This window comes from Vigna umbellata, chromosome 1 (assembly GCF_029865625.1).
Source record: "Vigna umbellata cultivar VRB3 chromosome 1, Vumbellata_1.0, whole genome shotgun sequence".
NCBI lineage: Eukaryota > Viridiplantae > Streptophyta > Magnoliopsida > Fabales > Fabaceae > Vigna > Vigna umbellata.
In genome coordinates, this window is record NC_142165.1 from 8,127,950 (window position 1) to 8,150,765 (window position 22,816).

Consider the following 22,816-nt stretch of genomic DNA (forward strand, 5'->3'; position numbering starts at 1 on the left):
TGCAGAGGAACTTTAATAAGAAAGAGAAAAAAAATAAAAATGTATTTATTAAAGTGTCTTTAATAAGAGAGAGAAGAAAATAAAAATATATTTATTAAAAAATAAAATTTTTGAAAAGTTGGAGGTGCATATGTCAGAAGGTTAAAAATGAAATTTTTGGAGGTGCAGGATGAGATGTTGGAGGTGTAAGATGAAACACTCAAAATATATATAACATATATCCTTGTGTTTAAAATTGTATAGAAAAATACATAAAAAGGGTTTTAAAGTGCGTTTGGAAATTGGTCGAAAGTGCTTTTAACATCTATTCTCTATTAAAAAAAGTTATATATTTTGGATAAGTAATTCTTAAAATATTTTTGAATTATAATTAAAAATATTTACAAATTTTCTGATTTTGAGTTTGAGGCACGAGGACAGACACAACGAGGCATTGCCTTGCGCAACTCGTGGCGTGCGCGACAATTCTGGATTCTCTGTGACAATTATTCATTTGTTTTTGTTTTACTCATTATTCTTCTTTTAACAATAATAAATAATTTAACTTTTTAATAAATTGAACAATTTTCAATATTCACATAGTAAACGAAAATGTATTTAGATTAACAATTGGAAATAATATATATATATATATATATATATATATATATATATATATATATATATATATATATATGTGTGTGTGTGTGTGTGTGTAAAAAATAGAAATAAAATATGTGTTTGAAGACTATAACTCCTTTATGTTATCTTTAATTTGTTTTATTTAAAAACTAATATTTTTAATTTAATCACTAATCAAATTAAAATATTATATATAATATTTATATAATTAATATTTCATAACATATATATTTTTAGTCATATATAATTAACTAAATCACTTTAATATTTAGTTATTAATATAATATAACACATTTAATTATTTTTCTTATATATATGACCTGAATTACATTTTGACCAACTACACATTATCACTGTATATATATTTATATTTGTGATTTATATTGTTTGTGAATGTAAATGTATCTTTATATCTTTATTATTTATATTTATGTTAGGATATATTTTTACTTTTTATGTCCGTGGTTTTCTAAATATCTCTAATATTATATTATATGATAAATTTATAATTTGATTGCGATATATATAAAATAGTATATATATATATATATATATATATATATATATATATATATATATATATATAACACAATCGATGGTCGTATAATTTGTCTTTGATTGTTTATAGTAAGTATAAAAGGAAAGACTTGCTCCTTTTGTTATTTTATGTTTAGATCTTAGTTAGAAAGATACTTTTAGCATCATCATATTCAATATTTCAACATCAAATATGTTCATTTAAAATGTAACGCACAAATTTTGTTCATCACACAACTTTAGGATTATGTTTCACAATAACAATAATAATACATATTTTTTAATCTTCAAAATACGTGGTTGCAAATCACCTATAAAGCAATGAAGTATCATAATTTTTATTGGTATAAATTATAAGTGTCTCTATCAACCGTATAAAATGATAATAAATGTTGCTTTTCTCAAAATTGATGAATAGTTATATCATTAAGTTTTTCAATGTCTTCTTTCTATTAAATATGATTTGTTCATATGAATGAAATTTCAATTGATGAAATATTTGGTGTATAATTTTCTGTATTTAACTATCGTTTTCATTACCATTGTTAGTATATAGGTACTTTTTGTTGGGTCCAATTATATAAAAGATTGACATCACTCTTTACCCAAAACCTTAAGGCAATGGGTTAATGGGTCTTTCATCTTTATATAATGCTCTACTTTCTCATTTTTATCAAATGTGGGACTTAGACTCACTTGAATTTTCAACAATCTCCCCCTTAAGGGTGAGTCCCTTCCACATAGGTACACTTCCACTTTAGCAGAAGCATTTCCAACTAACTACAACCACGAATAGCCCTTTCCAACTGTCGTTCATCTTAACAGGACTTGACTTTGATACCACTGTTGGGTTTAATGAGGAGGGAGTTCACCAGAAAGATACAAACACCAAATGAGATATGAGCTCAACCATATAAAAGATTGACACCACTCTTTACCAAAAACCTTAAAACAATGAGTTAATGAGTCTTTTATCTTTATATAATGTTCTACTTTCTCATTTCTATCTTGTGAGATTTAGACTCACACTTGGATTTCAAGATTTCTTCAATGAGCATGAGATATTGATCAAAGCTATGATATTGTATTGATCACATATTTTATAAGTGTAATACTTTTTATTACTTCATAAACAAGACTTGATAATACATGTAGAAATTATTTGTTTTATATCATATTTTTAACAACTAGCCTTATCTATTTCCTTCTAATATTATCACTTTTCCTCCAAATGAAACATTAAAATCTGAAATGTGCGTATTAATGTCAATTTAATGTCTTTTTCAAAGCATATATTTATTAGTCATGATGCTTCATCCCTAATAATTGCCATTATTTTGTTTCTATTAGTAACTTTGCAATGTCAATTGTTTACTTATCAAATAAATAACCATTACATTAATTGGCACCATAAACGAAAAATGGACATTTCAACCATCGGATAATAATGTTATTTCTATACCAAAGGAGTTGTTGCTAAAACAATTTGACTATTACTTAACAGCTGTCATGTTAAATAAATTAAATTATATTAAAAATAAAATGTTTTTAAAATTTTACATCTTATATATTATAAAAATTGTTAAATAATATATATATATATATATATATATATATATAGAGAGAGAGAGAGAGAGAGAGAGAGAGAGAGAAGAATAAAATGCTATTAAAAATTTACGATGATAAAGGTTTATGTTAAATAAATAATAATTATATTTAAAAGAAAAACATTTTTTTTTTGCATTTCAAGAATTACAAAGAATTAAAGAATATTTAACGTATCATTTTGAAGGAAATTTTTTCTAATTAAACGAATATTTTCTTTTCAACACTTAGAAAAATTAAAGGATAAATAAATATACACAAAATTTTTAAAATAATGTAAACTAAGTTTGGATGATAAAAGTGTAATCAGTCTTATTAACATATGTAGTACTTCGTCATGCTTCATTGTGAGTACATCCTTAAAACTTTTGTGGTGCAAAACTATAATTATGTTGTCAAAATAAATGAATAAAATTATATTCAAAAGAAAACATATGTTTTTCTTTTTTTTATTTACATAGAAAAGGTTAAAATAAAGCTAAGAAAATTGCATGTGTAATTGTCATGGAATTTTTATAATTGAAAAAAATTTACAACACTTAGAAAAACTGAGGGAGAAATTTCACCCCATTTTAATTTCGTTTGACTAATGTTTAAATAAAATCGACTTTTATGGAATATTTCAAAAGATATTTTCCGGAATATACTGTCCAGAAAATATTAATAATAAGGTGTGTGAATTTTTCTTATATTTTTAATAAGGGGTGATTTAGGGAGTTCAACTTTTATGGGTGCTGGGAGAAAAACAGGTAGGTGCAGGAAGAAACACCCTGCAATTTATCCAAACTTATTGGACAGGCCCAGCTTTCCAATAGCATACACACTCGGGTGTTGCTCCCTCCACCACCACAGCCTTCTCCCTCCACCTCCCCTTTACTATTTTGCTCCTCAGTAAAATTTTATTTTTAGAATTATTGTTTTTTAATTTTACTCATTTATAACATATTTCACTGATAACCTATGTAGTTCCTTGTATGAGTAAAATATTTTTCTGCAAAGCTCAGTGATCGTGAAAAGAATTATCAAACAATCTTCCTCTTGCTTTCGGTGCAGTACGTGGTGCAGTGCGTTTGTGGTGTAATGTGTTTGTCGTGGTTCCTCTCCAGGTACGTAGTCATAATCCTTCCAATAATCCTAAACCCTAAACCCTTCCAATAATCTTTCCAATAATCATTTAACCCTAAAACGTAAAATGAAAACGAAGCCTCGGATGACATCCTTCAACGGATGTCAACATCCGTTTAAGGCAAAACGGATGTCGACATCCGTTTCGCCTTAAACGGATGTTGACATCCGTTGAAGGATGTCATCCGTTTAAGCTTTGTTTTAATTTTATGTTTCTGTTATTATTTTATTAGATATTTTAATATTTTGATTTATTATTTTTGAATATCTTTTTAATGTATTTTAATAATGTATATTTATATTAGTTTATATTTAAATATTAAAATAATAAAATAATAAAAATAAAAAATTTTAACTTTAAGGATATAATTGGAATTAAAGATAATTGGGGAGGTGAAGGGAGAAGGCTGTGGAGGTGGAGGGAGCAACACCCTACACACTCCTAGACTTATGCCCATAAACTATTGTAGATCTTCGGTTAGCCATAACTAATTTTTCACTCAAAGTTCAATTTTTTTCCCACAAAAGTATTAATTTATATAATAATTTTTTTCCTTTTAATTTTTAAATTTATTAAAATGTAAATATAGTACACATTGTGTCATCTCTAATTCCTTGAAATTTTTACACTTGAAAAACTCTACATGGTACAAATACTTGAGAAGAATCTTTGTCCAGTAAGATGAAACTGTTAAAAGCTAAATTCACAAAATATTTTCAAGTAAAATATACACAAAATAAAATTAAACAGTGTCAAGAGCAATCGATCTTTATTAATAAGTTACATTTTATAAAGTAAGTAACTTGATTTTTTAGTGATTATATATGTAGCAACCCCTTTTAAATTATAACGATTTTATTTAAATTTTGTAATTATGTTATTTTTAATAAATTTTAAAGTGTAAGGAACAAAAACTAAACTCTAACCATTTAAATTTGCATTCTTGAAATGATGTTGCACCTGAACTTTTTTTTTTCTTTTCTTTCCAGCATTTTGACTTTAAACAAGTAATTTAATGAAATATTTCATAATATTAGCTTAATTATCTCGGTCTTGTACAATACATAATGGAAAAAAAATGGTAACAGTATATATATATATATATATTAAAAAAAATCTTAATTATACTTTTATCTATATTTTTAAAATTTTACGCATTAGATTAAGTTTTCTTTTAAAAAAAATTGTAAATTGATGTTTTAAAATGTTTCTTACTCTATTAACAATCTTAAGAACTTGTCTTGAAATGATAGAATCAAATGTAAGTAAAATTAAGCTTTATGTTACTAAGTAGGATGAATTGATATTTTAATTATTTTTCTTAATTATTAATCTTAAAAACTTGTCTTTGAACAGTAGAATCAAAGTATTTAAGTTTCTTGCAAATAAAAATATATCAAGAAATAGGTAAAAAAATACCCAAAATAAAATTCCACACCAATTTTTTTGATAGACAGAAATTTAGTATATTTAAAGTCTAGTTATAATTTACTTAATTTTATAGAGATTGTTTGACCCTCTAGTGAATTTATTTTACAATCAAGTTAAGTATACGAATATGTAATTATGCAAGATATGAACTAAATATCTTGAACAACGCTTAAGAAATACAATTTATTATATAAACTCTGCAACTAATACACATATCTAACATCGTTAAAAGATACAAGAGTTTGGAATGAAATCACCATGAATATCTATCTAGAGATTAATATCAAAGACTAAAATAATAAAGTTTCATCCAAAATGATAGAAAAAAATCTCATAGATGTAATCACAACCACACTTGCTCCAATTACAACCCCATGGGCTTCCAAGTCTACTTGAGTTTATTTCACATGTTTCACAACTTCTAATGTGTTCATTTTTAAGTAGTTTACTGTTAACATGAATTGGCGAAGATGAATTTAGGGCTAATTTGATCTTCATTTTAAAGTATTTGTGAATTATTAAAAGCAACTATTTACGTGATAACTGATTTTTTTAATCTAGGATCATTCGCACGGATTTGATGCGATTTATTATCAAATGTCGATATTGTCCTTACTAAATTCACTTATGGCTCATGAGAAATGAAAAGTGATGTATTCAATTCTACATGGTACAAATTCATCCTATGTATTTTTTATTAATAATATTAATTAATAAATAATAGTAATGAAAATAAACGTACATTGCATACATTTTAAAAAATGATATTTCAAATAGAAAAACTATACTTTACTATTAATTTTTATTTGTTTTACTACTTAAAATATTTTTTACTAATAAATATATTATTTATAAACATAATTTTATATTACTATTATTATTAAGGAAAATTTGTTAATCTTTATTTTTTATCTATTAAAATATATTTTTATCTATCACATCGGTCAAATTCTACAGAAATTTTATTTCCAAATTCACTTAAATTCACCTCCAAATCCTTTCAAAAAAACAATACTCAATTTACTCTGGAAATCATTTAAACTCATCCACTCTTTCACCCTCAAATCCATCACTTCAAGCAAACAATCCTTCATGAAACAAAGGTAGATCATCACTTATAATGCTTTGTATCATGCAAGCCTCTACTTTTTCTTCAATCAACCTATTTTTCACTAAGGTTGAAAAAATGACTTGTGGTCTTCGGGTCAATCTACTAGTATGCCAAAACGAGATGAACTAGGTTGAATTTTTTAACATGTAAATGTAATAGTTCTTTTAATTCATTCAATTAAAATATTAATATGATTAAATATGATTTTAATATTAATTTATATGAATATGTAAACAATTCTTTTTTTTTAATTTTAAAAGAATTAAAACAGAGTGGTGGGAAAAATTACCATTTCTGGTCCTTTTTCTATCACAAGTCAACTTGATCCGACCTAATTTTGACGAATTAATCAAAACAGATCAGATTGACACATTTATCCCTTCAATTTATCACTCATAAATCCTTTTATCTAAGTTAGTGCCCCCTCCCCTTTTTGTTTTTCCTTTCAATTGCAATTGCATGTGATTTCTTAACATTATGGAACATCATGTTTTCCTCTGAACATCACCATTACTCTCACCTTTATGTTTTCCCTCATTTTTATTATTACCGAAGTCATCATCACTCTAGACCAACTTTTCTTATAGGTTAAACTCCTTTAATTGTCCCTATTTATGTAGGTTTTTTCCACTTAGATCCCCGTTTTTTTAAAATCCCCAATTGAGTCCTAAATAGTACTAATTTGAATCAATTGGGTCCTTGCCGTTAAATTGACTTAACGAGGTTAAGTTTTTGCTGAGATAGGAGGTTGACGTGTCAATTTTTTTAAACGTGGCCTTCTTTACGCTGTATACATGGAATATATAATTAAAAAAAATTCTAAAAATTGAAACTCAAATTAGGGTTCATCATCTTCAACCTTACCTTGATCATCTTCAACCTTAGGCGTTAACAACATCTCCCAAAAATAGTTCACCTCTTGTTCTGTCATTTTTTCATTCTTCTCCACCGGCTTCACTTCCTCTACCTCCTCCTCCTGGTGCCGCCACTTCCTTTCGCCTTTGGCCTCAACGGTTGCGTCCATCACGCCTGCTTCGAGTGGGAAGTTGAGGATGGCCTTTGAGCCGTAGAGCCTGAAGGCAGCACGGTCGTCAGCCTTGGCGGCCTCGATGGCAGTGTCGAAGGTTCCAAGCCACACTCTCGACCCGCGCTTGTTCGAGTCGCGGATCTCGGCGGGGAACTTTCCCCAAGGCCGCTGACGGACTCCTCTGTAGTGCTTCTTCTCCAGCTGGTTCTCCAGTTTCCCAAATTGGATCCACTCAGCCTTCTTGGGGAGAGAGATTTGCAGAGAAGGTTTCCGATTTAATTGAGGTTTCTTGTGAAGCGACGTGGGGCTCTAGGAGCATACCCAGAAAAGTGGTTGCCAGAAATCCACTGTTTGACAAAACAGGCACTATAACCAAGGGGAAATCCACTATTACTACTGCGAGGGTATTCACAGGAATGAACCGCAGAGAATTTCTTACATTAGTGGCTTCTGCTGAGGTGACTTTCAATTTCTGGATGATGGTTATTACTACGACCGTTGATTGTTTTTCTATATGTTTCTATTAAGTTAACTTCCATGGACAGTATTTGGAGGGTTCAAGTTTTAATATTAACAGGACATTATTGTTGTGTAATGTGCAGGAATTACAGATGTTGGAAAGGAAGCTATTGCTGAATTTAGGGTATGGGTGATGGACATGGAAAATGAATTCTGGGTGGTGCTTGATTGTAATGGAAGATAACTTTTTTTTAAATTTTTTAATCAAAATATTAAAATGTTTTTAAATTCCACGTACAGCTCTGTGAATGCCAATTTAAAAAAATTGACACGTCAACCTCCCACCTCAGCAAAACCTTAACCCCCGTTAAGCCAATTTAACGGTAGGGCCCCAATTGATTCAAATTAGCATTATTTAGGACTCAATTGGGGATTTTAAAAAACGGGGATCGAACTGGGAAAAACCTGCATAAATAGGGACAACTAGAGGGGTTTAACCTTTCTTATATTATGGATAATTATTTCCACCACTAATATATCTATCAGTAAATTTTGTTAGTAAATTATAATTTTATCAATAAAATAACGTAAACTTCCCACTTTGGATTTTAACTAATTCATGTAAAATTCGTTGGTAATAATATATCTTAAAATTCATTGGTAAAATTAGTTAGTAATTTATAAATCTTATTATTGATGGATTTTTTCACAGACAAAACAATCAATTAAAAGAATGCTAAAATTTTTGTTGAGTTTTATGAGATTATTTTATAAATTAAGTGGAGATGAGTGAGAATAAGAAGAAGAGAAAAAAAGAATAAGGAAGAGGAGGAATAGTTGGAGTCCATTGTGATGGCGATGACGGAGGCATGATATTGGTGTAAAGATGATTCAGTAGTGAAGCAATAATGGATGCCACAACAATAGTGTCGGCTAAAGGTGGAGAGGAAGAAAGGAGGAAGAAGAATATTCAAGCGTGATATTTATTGACAAATTGCGAACCCTAGGTCGAGAGGTTTCACTTCACATATGGGAAATAAGGCCTTTGCTCGAGCACTCTAAAGGAAGCAGCTGCCAAGCCTCAAAATGACGTCGTCCTTCTTAAGAGAGTTTCTCCCTACACCACCACACATTTCTACCTACACCTCCCCAACTTTTTTATTTTCCAAAACTACCCTTAGGTAAATATTTTTTACTTTTACCATTTAACTTTTAACTTTTTTTAAACCCTAAACTCCCTTTTAAATTTCCGTTTTTACTCTTCCCTCAGTTGCACCCCACTCCTCCACCCTCACACCACAAATCTCAACATTCTTTCTTCCTCCTTTGTGTTCTCTTCTCCTTCTTTTCCTGTTTTCTTCCAATTTCTTTTTCAATTTTTTTTGCTTTTATCCAGTCACTGAGGGCTTGTTCGTTTATTGAGGGTGTGCTTGGTTTGTTTGCGGAGGGGTGTGCTCGTTTACAACTTTCGTGCTTGATTGGTTTCGTGACTGGACACCAGGTTGGTTTCTTCTTCTCCTTTAATGGTTTGCATGTTCATTTACATGTATTTCTTTGCTGTTTATATGTATATTTAGGTGATGTGAACATGTTAAATTTGTTTATGTTTGGTTTACTGTATTTGGACGTGGTCTGTGAAGAAAATAAAAGAAGAGAGTGTTGAAGGCCCTGAACGAAAATGGGAAATTCGTTGGGCCTTCAACGGATCTCGATATCCGTTGACGGATATGGATATTTGTTGAAGGCTCAATGAATATCCCATTTTCATTGAGGCCTTCGCGGTTCTCTTGTTTATTTTTTTTTAATTTTTAGTTTAGTAATTATTATTTTTGTAGATTTATTTATTTGAACTTTATAATTGTTTTCTTAGTTGATTTAATAATTATTATATATTTATTTATAAAGAATAAAAAAATTTTTTGTTATAAGAAATAAATAGAAATGGTTGAAGGTGTAAATGAAAATGGGAGATCCGTTGACCTTCAACGGATGTCGATATCCGTTGAAGGCGTAACATATCTCCCATTTTCATTGACTCCTTCAACGATTTCTTTTTATTTTTTTAACCTTTTAACCACGGTAATTCAATTTTCATTGAGGGGGCAATTGTGGAATAGGGTAGTGGAGGAAGAAGTCCGTGGTGGTTTAGGGAGAAACCCTCTCTTCTTAATTACAGGCCTAAATTCAGCACAACCCAAAACGTAGAATAGCCAGCCCAATTCCAGTGGCCCAACGTGTGCATTCCTTTACAGGTTCAACTCAATGCATAATTTTCAAGGGTGTTGCTCCCTCCACCACCACACCTTTCTCCCTCCACCCCCGCTTTACTATTTTTCCCCTCAGTAAAATTTTATTTTTAGGGTTATTATTTTTTAATTTTACCCATTCACAACCTATTTCACTAATAACCTATTCTAGTCCCGTACATGAGTAAAATACTTTTCTTTCATTTTAACATTATATTTCTTCCTCTCTTTCTTTCGTCGTTGTGAGATACTACAAGTTGCAAAGGTTGGTGGTGGTGGAAAGAATTATCAAGCAGTCTCCCTCTCGTGTTGCAGTTCGTGGAGTGGTGCAGTGCGTGTCGTGCTTCCTCCAGGTGCGTATTCGAATAAACCTTGAAATAAAACCCTAAAATAAAAAACGTAACCTTTAAATGGAGGTGACATCCTTCAACGGATGTCAACATCCGTTTAAGGAAAAACGGATGTCGACATCCGTTTTACCTTAAACGGATGTTGACATTCGTTGAAGATGTCACCTCCGTTTAAAGGTTACGTTTTTTATTTTAGGGTTTGTTTTATTAGGGGACATCCGCTAAAGGATGTCACCTCCGTTGATGTATACTTTCTCACGCTGGTTGATGCTCTGGACGCTCCTTGATGTTCCTCCACACCACGGCGGTGACGCTCCTTCACACCACGGCGACAATGAAAGCTTTCAAACCAAAAAAAAAAACTGCGAAGAAAAAAGAATGGAAGTGCGGGAGGTGGGGAGGTGAAACGGAAATGGGGAAAGAGGAAGAGAGTTCCGTGGGTGGGTGCTGGGAAAGTAAAATCAGGGTTTCAAATTATTTAAAATAGGGTAAAAGTAAATTTTTTTTTAACTTAAGGATATAATTGTATTTAAAACAGTGTGGGGAGGTGGAGGAAGTATAGGGTGGTGGTGGAGGGAGCAACACCCAATTTTCAATTAGCTTATTCAAAATGGGCCCAAATCAGAAATAGCCAGCCCAATGTACGCATCTGCCCTTAACCTGGTCCAATCTAAAATTTTAAATTCAATTATGAAAAAGGGTCCAATCAGTAATTGAAGTAAGGGTATTTTGGCTATTCAAAATTAAAAGAAAAATTAAGAAAAAGGCTTTTATTATAAAAAATTAGAAAAATATTTAAGTTCCTACTTGTAAAAATATACTAAAAATACATCTAAAATCCTATTTTTAACTAACATTCTACAAATATAAAGATTTAATAGAAAAACCTAAAACTAATATAATTCTAGACAATAAGAAACTAAAATGCACTAACAAAGACTTTTAGACACAGAAAAAAGTGCAAAATTAGAGAATTCTCAGTGGTAAGGGTTAAGAAAAATGAGAATGATTTTTGTGTGATTGATAGTCGGGGAGAAAATGTTGAAAAGTATTGGTTGGAGAGGATGAAGATTGTGAATTTGGAAAAATGGTGTGGGTTTTTGGTAAAGATTGATGAATGAAGAAGCGAAAATCAGAAAATAGAGAAGAAGATGAAGTTTTTATGTGTTCTTTGTTGTGTGAAGATATAGGTGGAAAATCTTGGAGTTGAGGTATGAAGTTTTGACCAGGGCCCATTTCCAATTTTATGTAATACTTAAGGGATAAAAAAACATATTTATCTCTTTTATAAATTAAGTGAAGATAGATGAGACGAAAAAGAGAATACGGAAGGGGAGGAAGACTAACCAGAGTTGATTGCAATGGTGGTGGCGAAGGCACAATGGTGGTGTAACAATGAAGCAATAATAGAGCAACGATGTAGGGCATGTCAATAGTGGTGGTTAGGGGTGAAGGAGTGGAGAAAAAAGAATAAAACAAGAAAAAAGAAAAAGAGAAAGAAGAAGAAGAAACCAAATTATAATATTTATCAATGACCAAATTCCATCAATAATTACTAATAGATATGTATTAATGAATTTTGTTGTTGGTAATTAGTGAAGATTTTTCCAATTTGTTAGTAAAAGTTATTAACAAACATTTTATTAACAATCTTTTTGTCCTTTTAGTAATCGATCAATGGACTCAAATTACTAATAGTTTTTTTTATTATTGATAGACAAAATATATAGATAATTAACAATTTTCTTTTCTTGTAACGTGTGAATGAAAGTGATAGAAAGTTTTGAATAGAAACAAAAGGTAATCTTACATGAAAGTTCAAGAATTATAAATATATTTAATCTTTAAATTATCATTAATTTTGATTCTTGAAATTTTGATATAATAAAAGATTAACACAAAACAAAAAGAAATTATAAAGACATTATTATTCCTATAGTCCTTAATTAGAAACTTGTTTGGTACATCTAATAATGTCACTATCAAAATTGATTATAACTTAAATACATTTTTTGTTCTTAATTATATATTTTAAAAATAAAAACTATGAGAGAATACATCAGTTATAAATTCTAACAATATTGTCTCAAAAGAGTATGAATATTCATTCAAAACATTTATGATTTTAACAATATTATTCTCTCAAATTACTTTAAATCAGCTAAACCAAATCATCCGTGTCATCTCCATTTAAATGATAAAACCCCAAAAAAACAAACTAAGCGTTAACAAAATACTTTATAAATAAATAAATAAATTAGAGTAAATGTGGGTAATTTTGTTAATATACTATTTTTAATTTTATTAAATTATGATTACATAATTTTTCAAAATTAAATAAGTTTCATGTACCTATGATAATTTTCTTTTAAAAAATATGTTGACCATTCTATCATCTATAATTAATGTTACATCTTACGAACCTTGTTAATATTGTATACGGCATTGAAGAATAAATTACAACAGTTGTGTTGTTGCAGTGATAATACAGAGGCGATGGGTCATAATTGATTGAAATTAGTGATTCTTGTAATAATTTATCCTAAGAGAGAGAAAGGGACATTATAGAGGAATTTGAGAGGAAAATTTCAATTTGAAGCCAGGATTTCAATGTAACACACCAGCTCCATTTGTGCCCTAACACTCCCGATCTCGCTCTCGGTAGCTCCTCTTCTTCTTCTTCTTTTTTCTAGCCATCTTTATTTGCTTCCATTTTCAATCCCACTTTTTTATTTTTTTTTTCTTTTCAATTTGGATGTCAATTTTCGTCTTCTTGATCTCATTGTTGGAATCGAAGGTATAAACGCTATTTAGAGTCCCCTTTGTGTTTAATTTTGGATTCAGTTCAAAATGGGCCATGTTTCAGTGGATTAGATCATTATCACTTGTTAGTGTGCTACAACCGATTCAATCCAAAGGCTCATGTTCTATTGTAGATCTAAGATTTGAACTGAATTCGGGATTTTCTGCCCGAGATTGAATTTGGCGGAGGAATCTGAGTAACAGTTGATGATGGTAACATTGTAAGAAGAGTAGCTTGTTCCTGGTGGGTTGAATATTGGGTAGTTGGCATGGCACTTAGGCCACTGAGCAAGTAAATGCAGTGTGTTTTTTAAATTGGCACGTCTATGTGTAGTTCTTCTTAGATTTATGAGATACTTTTCAACTGGATCAATGACAAAGTTAGATTTATCTGTTCCTATAAATTTGTTGAACACCCTTATCTTTTTTCTATGTACATGTTCCTGTTTGTATGATTGTTGTTTATGTGGTCTTCTCATGTATTATTAACTTTTCATATGCTGTCTTGATGGACTTTTGGGGTTCTTGTAGACTATTTTCATATGTGAACTGTGTTGAAGATAGAATGTGTTACTAGTTTTTCAATTTGGCATGTGGATACCCCAAATCACATTGTGATGGTTGCCTGTTTCATAGACCACTATTGCCTTTTGTATGGCTGTGCTTCATCTTGGCAAGTTCTATTGGTAAATGTCAGGTAGATCTGCTTGACAAAATGGGACATGTAAAGTTGCAAACGCAAACTGGTATCAATGCGATAGAAGAGGCATCTGGACAGTGTGATGCTGAGTATCCTGACAAAACTACTGTGGCATGCATGATCAATGCAGAAATTGGTGCTGTTTTGGCTGTCATGAGAAGAAATGTTAGATGGGGAGTTCATTATATGTCAGATGATGATCAGTTGGAGCATTCCCTTGTTCAGTCTCTGAAGGCATTAAGGAAGCAAATTTTTTCTTGGCAGAATCAGTGGCATGTAATAAACCCTGCCTTGTATCTCCAGCCTTTTCTGGATGTGATTCAATCAGATGAAACCGGTGCACCAATTACTGGTGTCGCTCTATCATCTGTTTACAAGATCTTGACATTGGATGTAATTGATCAAAATACTGTTAATGTTGGGGATGCCATGCACTTGGTAGTTGATGCTGTTACAAGTTGCAGGTTTGAGGTGACTGATCCTGGATCGGAAGAAGTGGTATTGATGAAGATATTACAAGTTCTTCTAGCATGTGTGAAGAGCAAAGCATCTATGATGCTGAGTAACCAACATATTTGCACCATAGTAAATACTTGTTTCCGTATAGTTCATCAAGCAGGAACCAAAAGCGAATTGTTGCAGCGGATAGCACGTTACACAATGCATGAACTTGTTCGGTGTATTTTTTCTCACCTTCAAGATATTGACAACGCAGAACTTGCTTTAAATAATGGCAGCACTGCTTTACAGAAAGAGGTATAGCATTTATGTTACCTTAAACTTACTGGTTGCTATTTCATTTATTTCCTGTGATAATTTTGTCAGTTTCTAGGGGAGGTAAATGGTTGTAAGGAAAAATTGGGACCTTGGGCTAAGAAGTACGATTCAAATTTATGCATGAATTTTTGTTTGGCTATTATTTGTTATTCACCTTTTCTCATTTCACAAAATCTGAAATCATTCAAAATGAATGTGTTAGTTTATTTACCATCTGCTTCTTTACTGTTTATTACCTGTTTCAACTTTGCAATTTCCGTGCATTTACTATTCCCTACAAAATCATGGAATTTTAGGATATATTTGAGAGTGAGGTTTTAGGGGAAATTTTGTCATCATTAATAACTGTTCTTTAATTTGGTAACTTTTTAGGCTTAAATATATTTTGAGTGAGTTTTAGTTTTTGGGCATTGCAATTCATTTTTGGTTTTTACCTGTTAGAAATGTGAAATAATTTATTTTTAGTCTTGATTTCACACGAGCCACGTTACAGGGCAATTTATATGTTGAACGAACTAAGTGATCTTTTAGATGACACTCACTAGTGTTTGTAGTCTCATGTTAGCTTGTCACTTCTAATATTTTTTAGATTCCTGAAACGAATATTATTGATCTTCCTTAAAATGAATATTAAGGGGCAAAAGTAGGGATTTCAGATTTTGGTGGGGTGAAAATTAAATGAAAGTGGTTTTATTTGGACCAAAATAAAAATTAACTCATTTTACAGGAACCAAAAACAATGATTTAAAATTTTAGAGGGATTTCAGTTTTTGGTGGGATGAAAATAAATAAAAGGGTATTGTGGACCAAAATAAAAATTAAATTATTTTACAGGAATCAAAAACAAAGATTTAAAATTTTTAAAGGGATGAAAACTCTTTTTACAGTGACAAACAAAAATTGCTCATTTTGTAGAGATTAAAAAATACTTAAGCCTTTTTTTTAAAAAGAAAAGGATAAATTAACTTATACTTAATGTTTTATATGTTTATGTATTTTTATAAACATATGTGTATCTGTTAAGAAGTTTACCCTTTCTTCTCTTTCCCTCTAAAACCTCACTCGTAGGCATACTCTAATATACCGTATGGTGTTGGTCATCTGATTAAATCTGGCTTTAAAGTCTCTTGTCCAATCGAAATGACTCCAGACCTATCTTCTTGCTTTCCCTTCAAATTTAAGAAGGGGACTAATAATTGATTTATTGAGCTTTCTTATATTTAAAATATTACTATCTAAGAAAAGTGCCCTTCCACATGCTATTTAAAATAAATGTGAATATCCACAAACACGCATATATTTTTGCAAAAGAAAACAAATTAAGGTGGTCAGAGCCTTTTGCACCTATAAGGTAGTGCCACCCCTGCATTTAGTTACCTTAGCTGGACTTTGACTCTCTCAGAGTTACCCTAAAACTACCTAAAATAGTCCAAAATCCCAAAGTATATTCTTTAGGAAAACCACGTGAAAATTATGTGTGTATGGTAGTAACCGACCCCTTGTTGTGCATTATTGTGTTGCACCTCTCAAAAGGGTAAAAGATAAAAAGAAGAAAATGATTGTTAGAGGCTGTTTATGCATTGTTACTAGATAGGGTTAGAGAGATTGTTTTCATGTATCATCATGACAAATATATTTACAGTCAATGCCACAAACTTGTAAGTTTCATTACTGATAGTTTTTTGTCACTTTTTCAACAGATTGTTGGGCTAAATAATGATCATAATTCTCCAAATAGACAATTGGACAATGGGAACTTGACTTCTGCTAGTAATGGTCAACCCTTATCCACAGGCATTGCTCCTAGTACTGTGAGTGATGTGGCAGCCACTGTATTGGATGAAGACACAGCTATTGCAAGCAGTGATCAAGAGGCTGACCTGAATGAATTGCAGCTTATAAATGAACCATATGGGATTCCCTGCATGGTGGAAATATTTCACTTTTTGTGTTCTTTGCTAAACGTTGCTGAACATATGGGAAATAGTCCTCGCTCTAACACTATAGCATTCGATGAAGATGTGCCTCTTTTTGCCTTAACTTTGATTAATTCAGCCATAGAGTTGGGAGGGCCTTCCTTTCACCAACACCCTAGATTGCTAAGCTTAATTCAGGATGAATTATTCCGCAATCTTATGCAATTTGGTTTGTCAATGAGTCCTCTCGTACTTTCAATGGTATGTAGCATTGTTCTAAATTTGTATCATCATCTTCGTACAGAACTCAAATTACAGCTAGAAGCATTTTTTTCTTGTGTAATTTTGAGGCTTGCACAAAGCAAATATGGTGCTTCATATCAGCAGCAGGAAGTTGTCATGGAGGCCCTTGTTGACTTTTGCAGGCAAAAAACATTCATGGTGGAGATGTATGCTAACTTTGACTGTGACCTAACTTGTAGTAATGTCTTTGAAGACATTGCTAATTTGTTGTCCAAAAGTGCTTTCCCTGTGAACAGTCCATTGACTTCCATGCATATTCTTGCTTTGGAGGGTCTTATTGCTGTTATGCACGGAATGGCTGAAAGGATAGGCAATGGATCTTTAAGTTCAGAACAATCTCCTGTGAATCTTGAAGAGTATACTCCGTTCTGGCAGGAAAAGTGTGAAAATTTTTGTGATCCAAAAAATTGGGTTCCTTTTGTATCCCGGAGAAAGTACTTCAAGAAAAGATTGATGATTGGTGCTGATCATTTTAATCGTGATACTAAGAAAGGTCTTGAGTTTCTCCAAGGAACACATCTTTTACCTGACAAACTTGATCCCCAAAGTGTTGCCTGCTTTTTCAGATACACTGCTGGGTTGGATAAGAATCTCATTGGTGATTTTCTAGGAAATCATGATGAATTCTGCATTGAGGTTCTTCATGAATTTGCTAAAACATTTGATTTCAAAGACATGATGTTAGACACTGCCCTACGCCTATTTTTGGAGACTTTCAGACTGCCTGGAGAATCACAGAAGATACAGAGGGTGCTTGAAGCTTTCTCAGAACGATATTATGAACAGTCTCCAGAGGTCCTAGCCAATAAAGATGCTGCTCTGTTGTTATCATACTCAATTATAATGCTTAATACAGATCACCACAATTCACAGGTCAGAAACAAGATGACAGAAGAGGATTTTATCCGTAATAATAGGCGAATAAATGGTGGCAATGATCTACCTCGAGACTTTCTGTCTGAACTTTACCATTCAATTTGTAAAAATGAGATTCGAACAACTCCTGAGCAAGGTTCTGGTTTCCCTGAAATGACCCCAAGTCGGTGGATTTATCTCAAGCATAAGTCGAAAAAATCTGATCCATTTATTGTTTCTGATTCCAAAGCATACCTTGATTATGATATGTTTTCTATATTGTCTGGTCCAACAATTGCGGCCATTTCTGTGGTATTTGATAATGCTGAGAATGCGGAGGTATACCAAACATGTATGGATGGATTCATAGCTGTTGCAAAGATATCAGCTTACTATCATCTTGAAAATATACTGGATGATTTGGTTGTGTCACTTTGTAAGTTTGTTACTGTTTTTGATCCATTAGCTGTTGAGGAATCCATCCTAGCCTTTGGAGAAGACATGAAAGCAAGAATGGCAACTGAGACAGTTTTCACTATTGCAAATAGGTATGGTGATTTCATCCGCACAGGGTGGAGAAATATTCTTGATTGCATCTTAAAATTTCACAGGTTAGGGCTTCTTCCTACTCGTATTGCCAGTGATGCAGCAGAAGAGTCAGAGCTTTCTACAGAAACTGAGGATGGGGGGAAGCGTACTACTAATGCTTTATCTTTATCGCGTCTTCCATCTGTAAATACTACAAAGAGATCCTCTGGATTGATGAGCAGGTTTAGTCAACTCTTGTATCTAGGTGCCGAAGAGCCAAAATCAGTTCCTAGTGAAGAACAACTTGCTGCTCAGCAATGCACCCTTCAAACAATTCAGAAATGTCACATTGACAGCATATTCTCTGAGAGTAAATTTTTGCAAGCCGAATCTCTATTGCAGCTTGCAAAAGCAATCACTAGTGCAGGAGTGAGACCTAAGAAAGGGAACAGCACATCTGAGGACGAAGATACTTTGGTTTTCTGCCTGGAGTTACTGGTAGCAATCACTCTAAATAACAGGGATAGAATTGAACTTCTTTGGCAGGGTGTATATGAGCATATTTCCAACGTTGTTCAGTCAACCATGATGCCTTGTGCATTGGTTGAGAAGGCTGTTTTTGGCCTTTTACGAATTTGTCATCGCTTACTTCCCTATAAAGAGAACATTACTGATGAACTTCTGAGGTCTCTGCAACTTGTCCTTAAGCTTGATGCTCGTGTTGCTGATGCATACTATGAGCAGATAACACAGGAAGTTAGTCACCTCATGAAGGCAAATGCCTCTCATATTAGATCTCATTTAGGATGGCGGACAATTACATCATTGCTTTCCATCACTGCTAGACACCTGGAAGCAGCTGAGGCCGGTTTTGATGCATTGTTGTTCATCATGTCAGATGGAGCCCACTTGCTTCCAGCTAATTATGTTCTCTGCATAGATGCAGCGAAGCAATTTGCTGAATCTCGTGTTGGACAGGTTGAACGGTCTGTAATGGCCCTTGATCTTATGTCAGGGTCTGTCAGTTGTTTAGAGAAGTGGACTAATGATGCTAAGCAAGCAACGAAAGAAGAGGAATTGGCAAAGGTGTTGCAGGATATTGGGGACATGTGGTTGAGGCTCGTACAGGGACTAAAAAAACTGTGTCTGGACCAGAGAGAGGAGGTTAGAAACCATGCGTTGTTATCTTTACAAAAGTGCTTGACAGGATCAGTGGGGATTAATCTCCCACATAGCTTGTGGTTGCAATGTTTCGATCAAGTGATCTTCTCTGTGCTTGATGACCTGATTGAAATTTCTCAAACACAGTCTCAAAAGGACTACCGGAACATAGAAGGAACACTAGTTCTCGCTCTGAAGCTCCTGTGTAAAGTTTTCCTCCAGTTAATCCAATTTCTATCAGAATTGCCAGACTTCAGCACATTATGGTTGGCTGTACTAAATCGGTTAGAAACTTATATGAAGGTGAAAATTAGAGGAAGGAGAAGCGAGAAGCTTCACGAACTTGTGCCTGAGCTTCTTAAGAACACTGTGCTTGTTATGAAAACGGGGCAAGTACTAGTGCGGAGCAGTAGTGTAGATGGAAGTAGTTTGTGGGAACTGACATGGCTGCATATAAATAATATTTCTCCGTCAATGCAAGCTGAGGTGTTCCCGGAGTCAGACTCCAAGGATTTGCAGAAAAAACAGACTGAAAAGGTTGAAGGTTTGGTATCTGATGAAAACAATTCTGTGTCTTCAAATGAAACAGCAGGTCAAGATGGACCTGGTATTAGTTAATAATAGCTGCAGCCCCCTGGCTACCTGAATTGGCTTTTTTGGTGTCCCTTTGAACCCATGATCTCAGTCCTCGATTGGTTTTCTTTTGTTCCGAGGTTGTCCGGGTTCTCTTCAAGTGATTATGCAGAACTTCTCAGATCTCATTCACATCTTCACTGGGACTCTTGATGCTAGTGTACGGTTTTTGGTTGAAGGTATGTTATAGCTTGAGGCATATTAGAATGAACCCTTGTAGTGTGGTCCTTAAAGAGACCACTTCCTCTCTCCATGCGACCACGCATTTGCTGGTTAACTGCAGATTTATTGAGTCTTTCTTACTAAATTGTACAGAACTTGATATTCTCTTTACCTAGCTGCGAGATGTAATTTACTCGGTATGATGCAAGCTACACAAGTTTTGAAATTGTCACAAATATATATATATATTTGAACGTCCAAGGGCATGCCTTCATTGATTTATCAACTTATGCTACTGTTTCAGAGTCCAAATAGAGTTTTTATAATTTTACTTCAATTTCAAGCCCACGATTTCTGCTTTGATTTGCCTATTTTTTTCATTTTATATTATGGTGTACCAGTCATACTTATCATTTCCACAAAATGACTTATGGTGAAGCATTTTACTGATAACCTTAACGTATTCTTTTTTGTTTTGAAAACAGAATATCTTAATTACTGCTAATTCTGTAAATTTGTATTTATGAAAATTCAAATGAATTATGTTTCGGTAGTATGAGGTCGAGGGTCGGTCATCCTACCTTAGCTTAACGTATTATGATTATCCACACTTCTTTAAAAACACTCTCCAAATCGATTGGTGATCGACCTACATAAGACATTTGTTGGTCGGCTGATTCATCACAAAAAACTTTCAAGGTTGTGATGGGTCTCCAACCTCAATGGATAACCCAGTCCCGAAATTCGCTAAGTGCTGGCCGTGTACCAACCTGCGTGGTTCAAATCGTAAGCCAAACTTAGATAACTCCACCAACTATCCCATAATCCTTTCAGCCAAGTTTGGTTTTCTCAATATTTTCGTTATAGGATGATCGGTTCTAACCACTACTTGATGTTCCTGAAAATAAGGTCTCAAGCGCCGGACAACTGTGAGTAAGGCCAAGACAATCTTTTCTACTTGTTGATACCTTGTTTTAGTATCTTGAAGAACTCTACTGATGAAATAAACCAATTTAAACTCTGGTCTATCTTGTACCAGTGTCGCACTGATTGTTGCTTCGGTAACAACCAGAAATAGCTGCAAATCGTGCTCGGGATCCGGTCGTTCCATGACTGGCGGACTAGCAAGGATTCCCTTAACCTCGATGAAAGTCGCCTCACACCTCTCGTCCCATTCCACTTGGGCATTCTTCTTCATAATGTTGAAGATTGGCTTGATATGCTCGGCCAAGCTTGGAATGAAACATGACAAAGATGTCAGGCGTCCCATTAATCGTTGTATCTCCTTAAGGTTTTGAGGACTCCTCATCTCCAACATTGCTCTACAATTATCTGGGTTAGCCTCAATTCCTCGAGCTGTTAACATGAAACCTAAAAGTTTCTCCGCCGGTATCCCGAAGGTATATTTGGCTGGATTTAAGCGCATTCCGTACTTGCACACTTGACCGAACACCTCTGCCAAGTCCTTGACATGCTCCTCTACTGAGCGACTCCTTACCACCATATCATCCACATAAGCCTCCATACACCTCCTGATCTGCTGACAAAAACCTTGTCCATCAAATGTTTGTGCATAGCCCCGACGTTCTTTAGGTCGAACGATATGACCTCATAACAATAGTTAGACCATTCGATGATGAATGTTGTTTTCTCCCAATTTGGATGATACATGGAATTTGGTTGTACTCATAATATGCATCAAGAAAACTAAGAACTCGGTACTCCGATGCTCCGTCCACCAAACCTTCAATGTTAGGAAGGGGATAAGCATACTTAGGACATGCCTTGTTCAAATCCGTGAAATCTGTGCACATCCTCCATTACAGTTCAACTTCTTAACTATCACTATGTTAGCTAACCAGGTGGTATACTTGACCTCACGGATGAAACTTGCCTCCAAAAGCTTCTTGGCCTTGGCATCCACCGCCTGTCTCTTTTCCTCCCCCAACCTTCTTTTCTTTTGCATCATTGGGCGAGCTTCCCTGAAAATGGCTAACTTATGAGACATTAGATTGGGGTGTATGCTGGGCATATCAACGACATTCCATGTGAAAAGGTCACCATTCCACTTTTATTCTTGGCCTATGATCTTAGCCTGGTCCTCTGTGAAGCCAATTCCAATGAAAGTTGTTTGTTCAGTCGACCGTCCCAAACCGAATGGTTGTGTTTCTCCCAAGAGATTCATTCGATCCTCTGTATTAGTGGTAGCAGATCAACACTCAGTGCTTCATCCAAAATTCTTGCCCTTGGTGCATTTAAGGGTGTGTACTGATTGTACTTGGGCCCCCTAGGAAGATCCCTAAGGTTTGTGCCCCCTCTTTTTTCGTCCTAACTAGGGATGACAACGGATCGGGTCGGGCACGGATAATGCCTACACGCAACCCGACCTGCATGTAAAAATTATATCCACTACCGCCTTGCTACTCGCTGGATACCTGCATAAAAAGCTCGCAAATTTTTTCTAAT

General features: G+C 33.5%; 1 protein-coding gene and 1 pseudogene across 2 annotated transcripts; one reads left to right on the top strand and one right to left on the bottom strand.

The window, feature by feature from the left end:
• Window positions 1-7,269: 7,269 nt before the first annotated feature.
• On the bottom strand, window positions 7,270-11,941 carry LOC124823943 (ethylene-responsive transcription factor 5 pseudogene; annotated as a pseudogene).
• Window positions 11,942-12,976: 1,035 nt separating this feature from the next.
• Window positions 12,977-20,611, top strand: LOC124823931 (ARF guanine-nucleotide exchange factor GNOM-like). Of its 2 annotated transcripts, none has more exons than XM_047296261.2 (3): window positions 12,977-13,174; window positions 13,952-14,771; window positions 16,493-20,611. In XM_047296261.2, the coding sequence occupies exons 2-3, from the start codon at window positions 14,031-14,033 to the stop codon at window positions 20,171-20,173; spliced, it is 4,422 nt and encodes a 1,473-aa protein (XP_047152217.1). In that variant the 5' UTR covers window positions 12,977-13,174; window positions 13,952-14,030; the 3' UTR covers window positions 20,174-20,611. The 2 variants fall into 2 exon arrangements, with proteins under 2 accessions (XP_047152217.1, XP_047152216.1); XM_047296260.2 differs by having other exon boundaries at window positions 14,013-14,771.
• The last annotated feature ends 2,205 nt before the right edge of the window (window positions 20,612-22,816 follow it).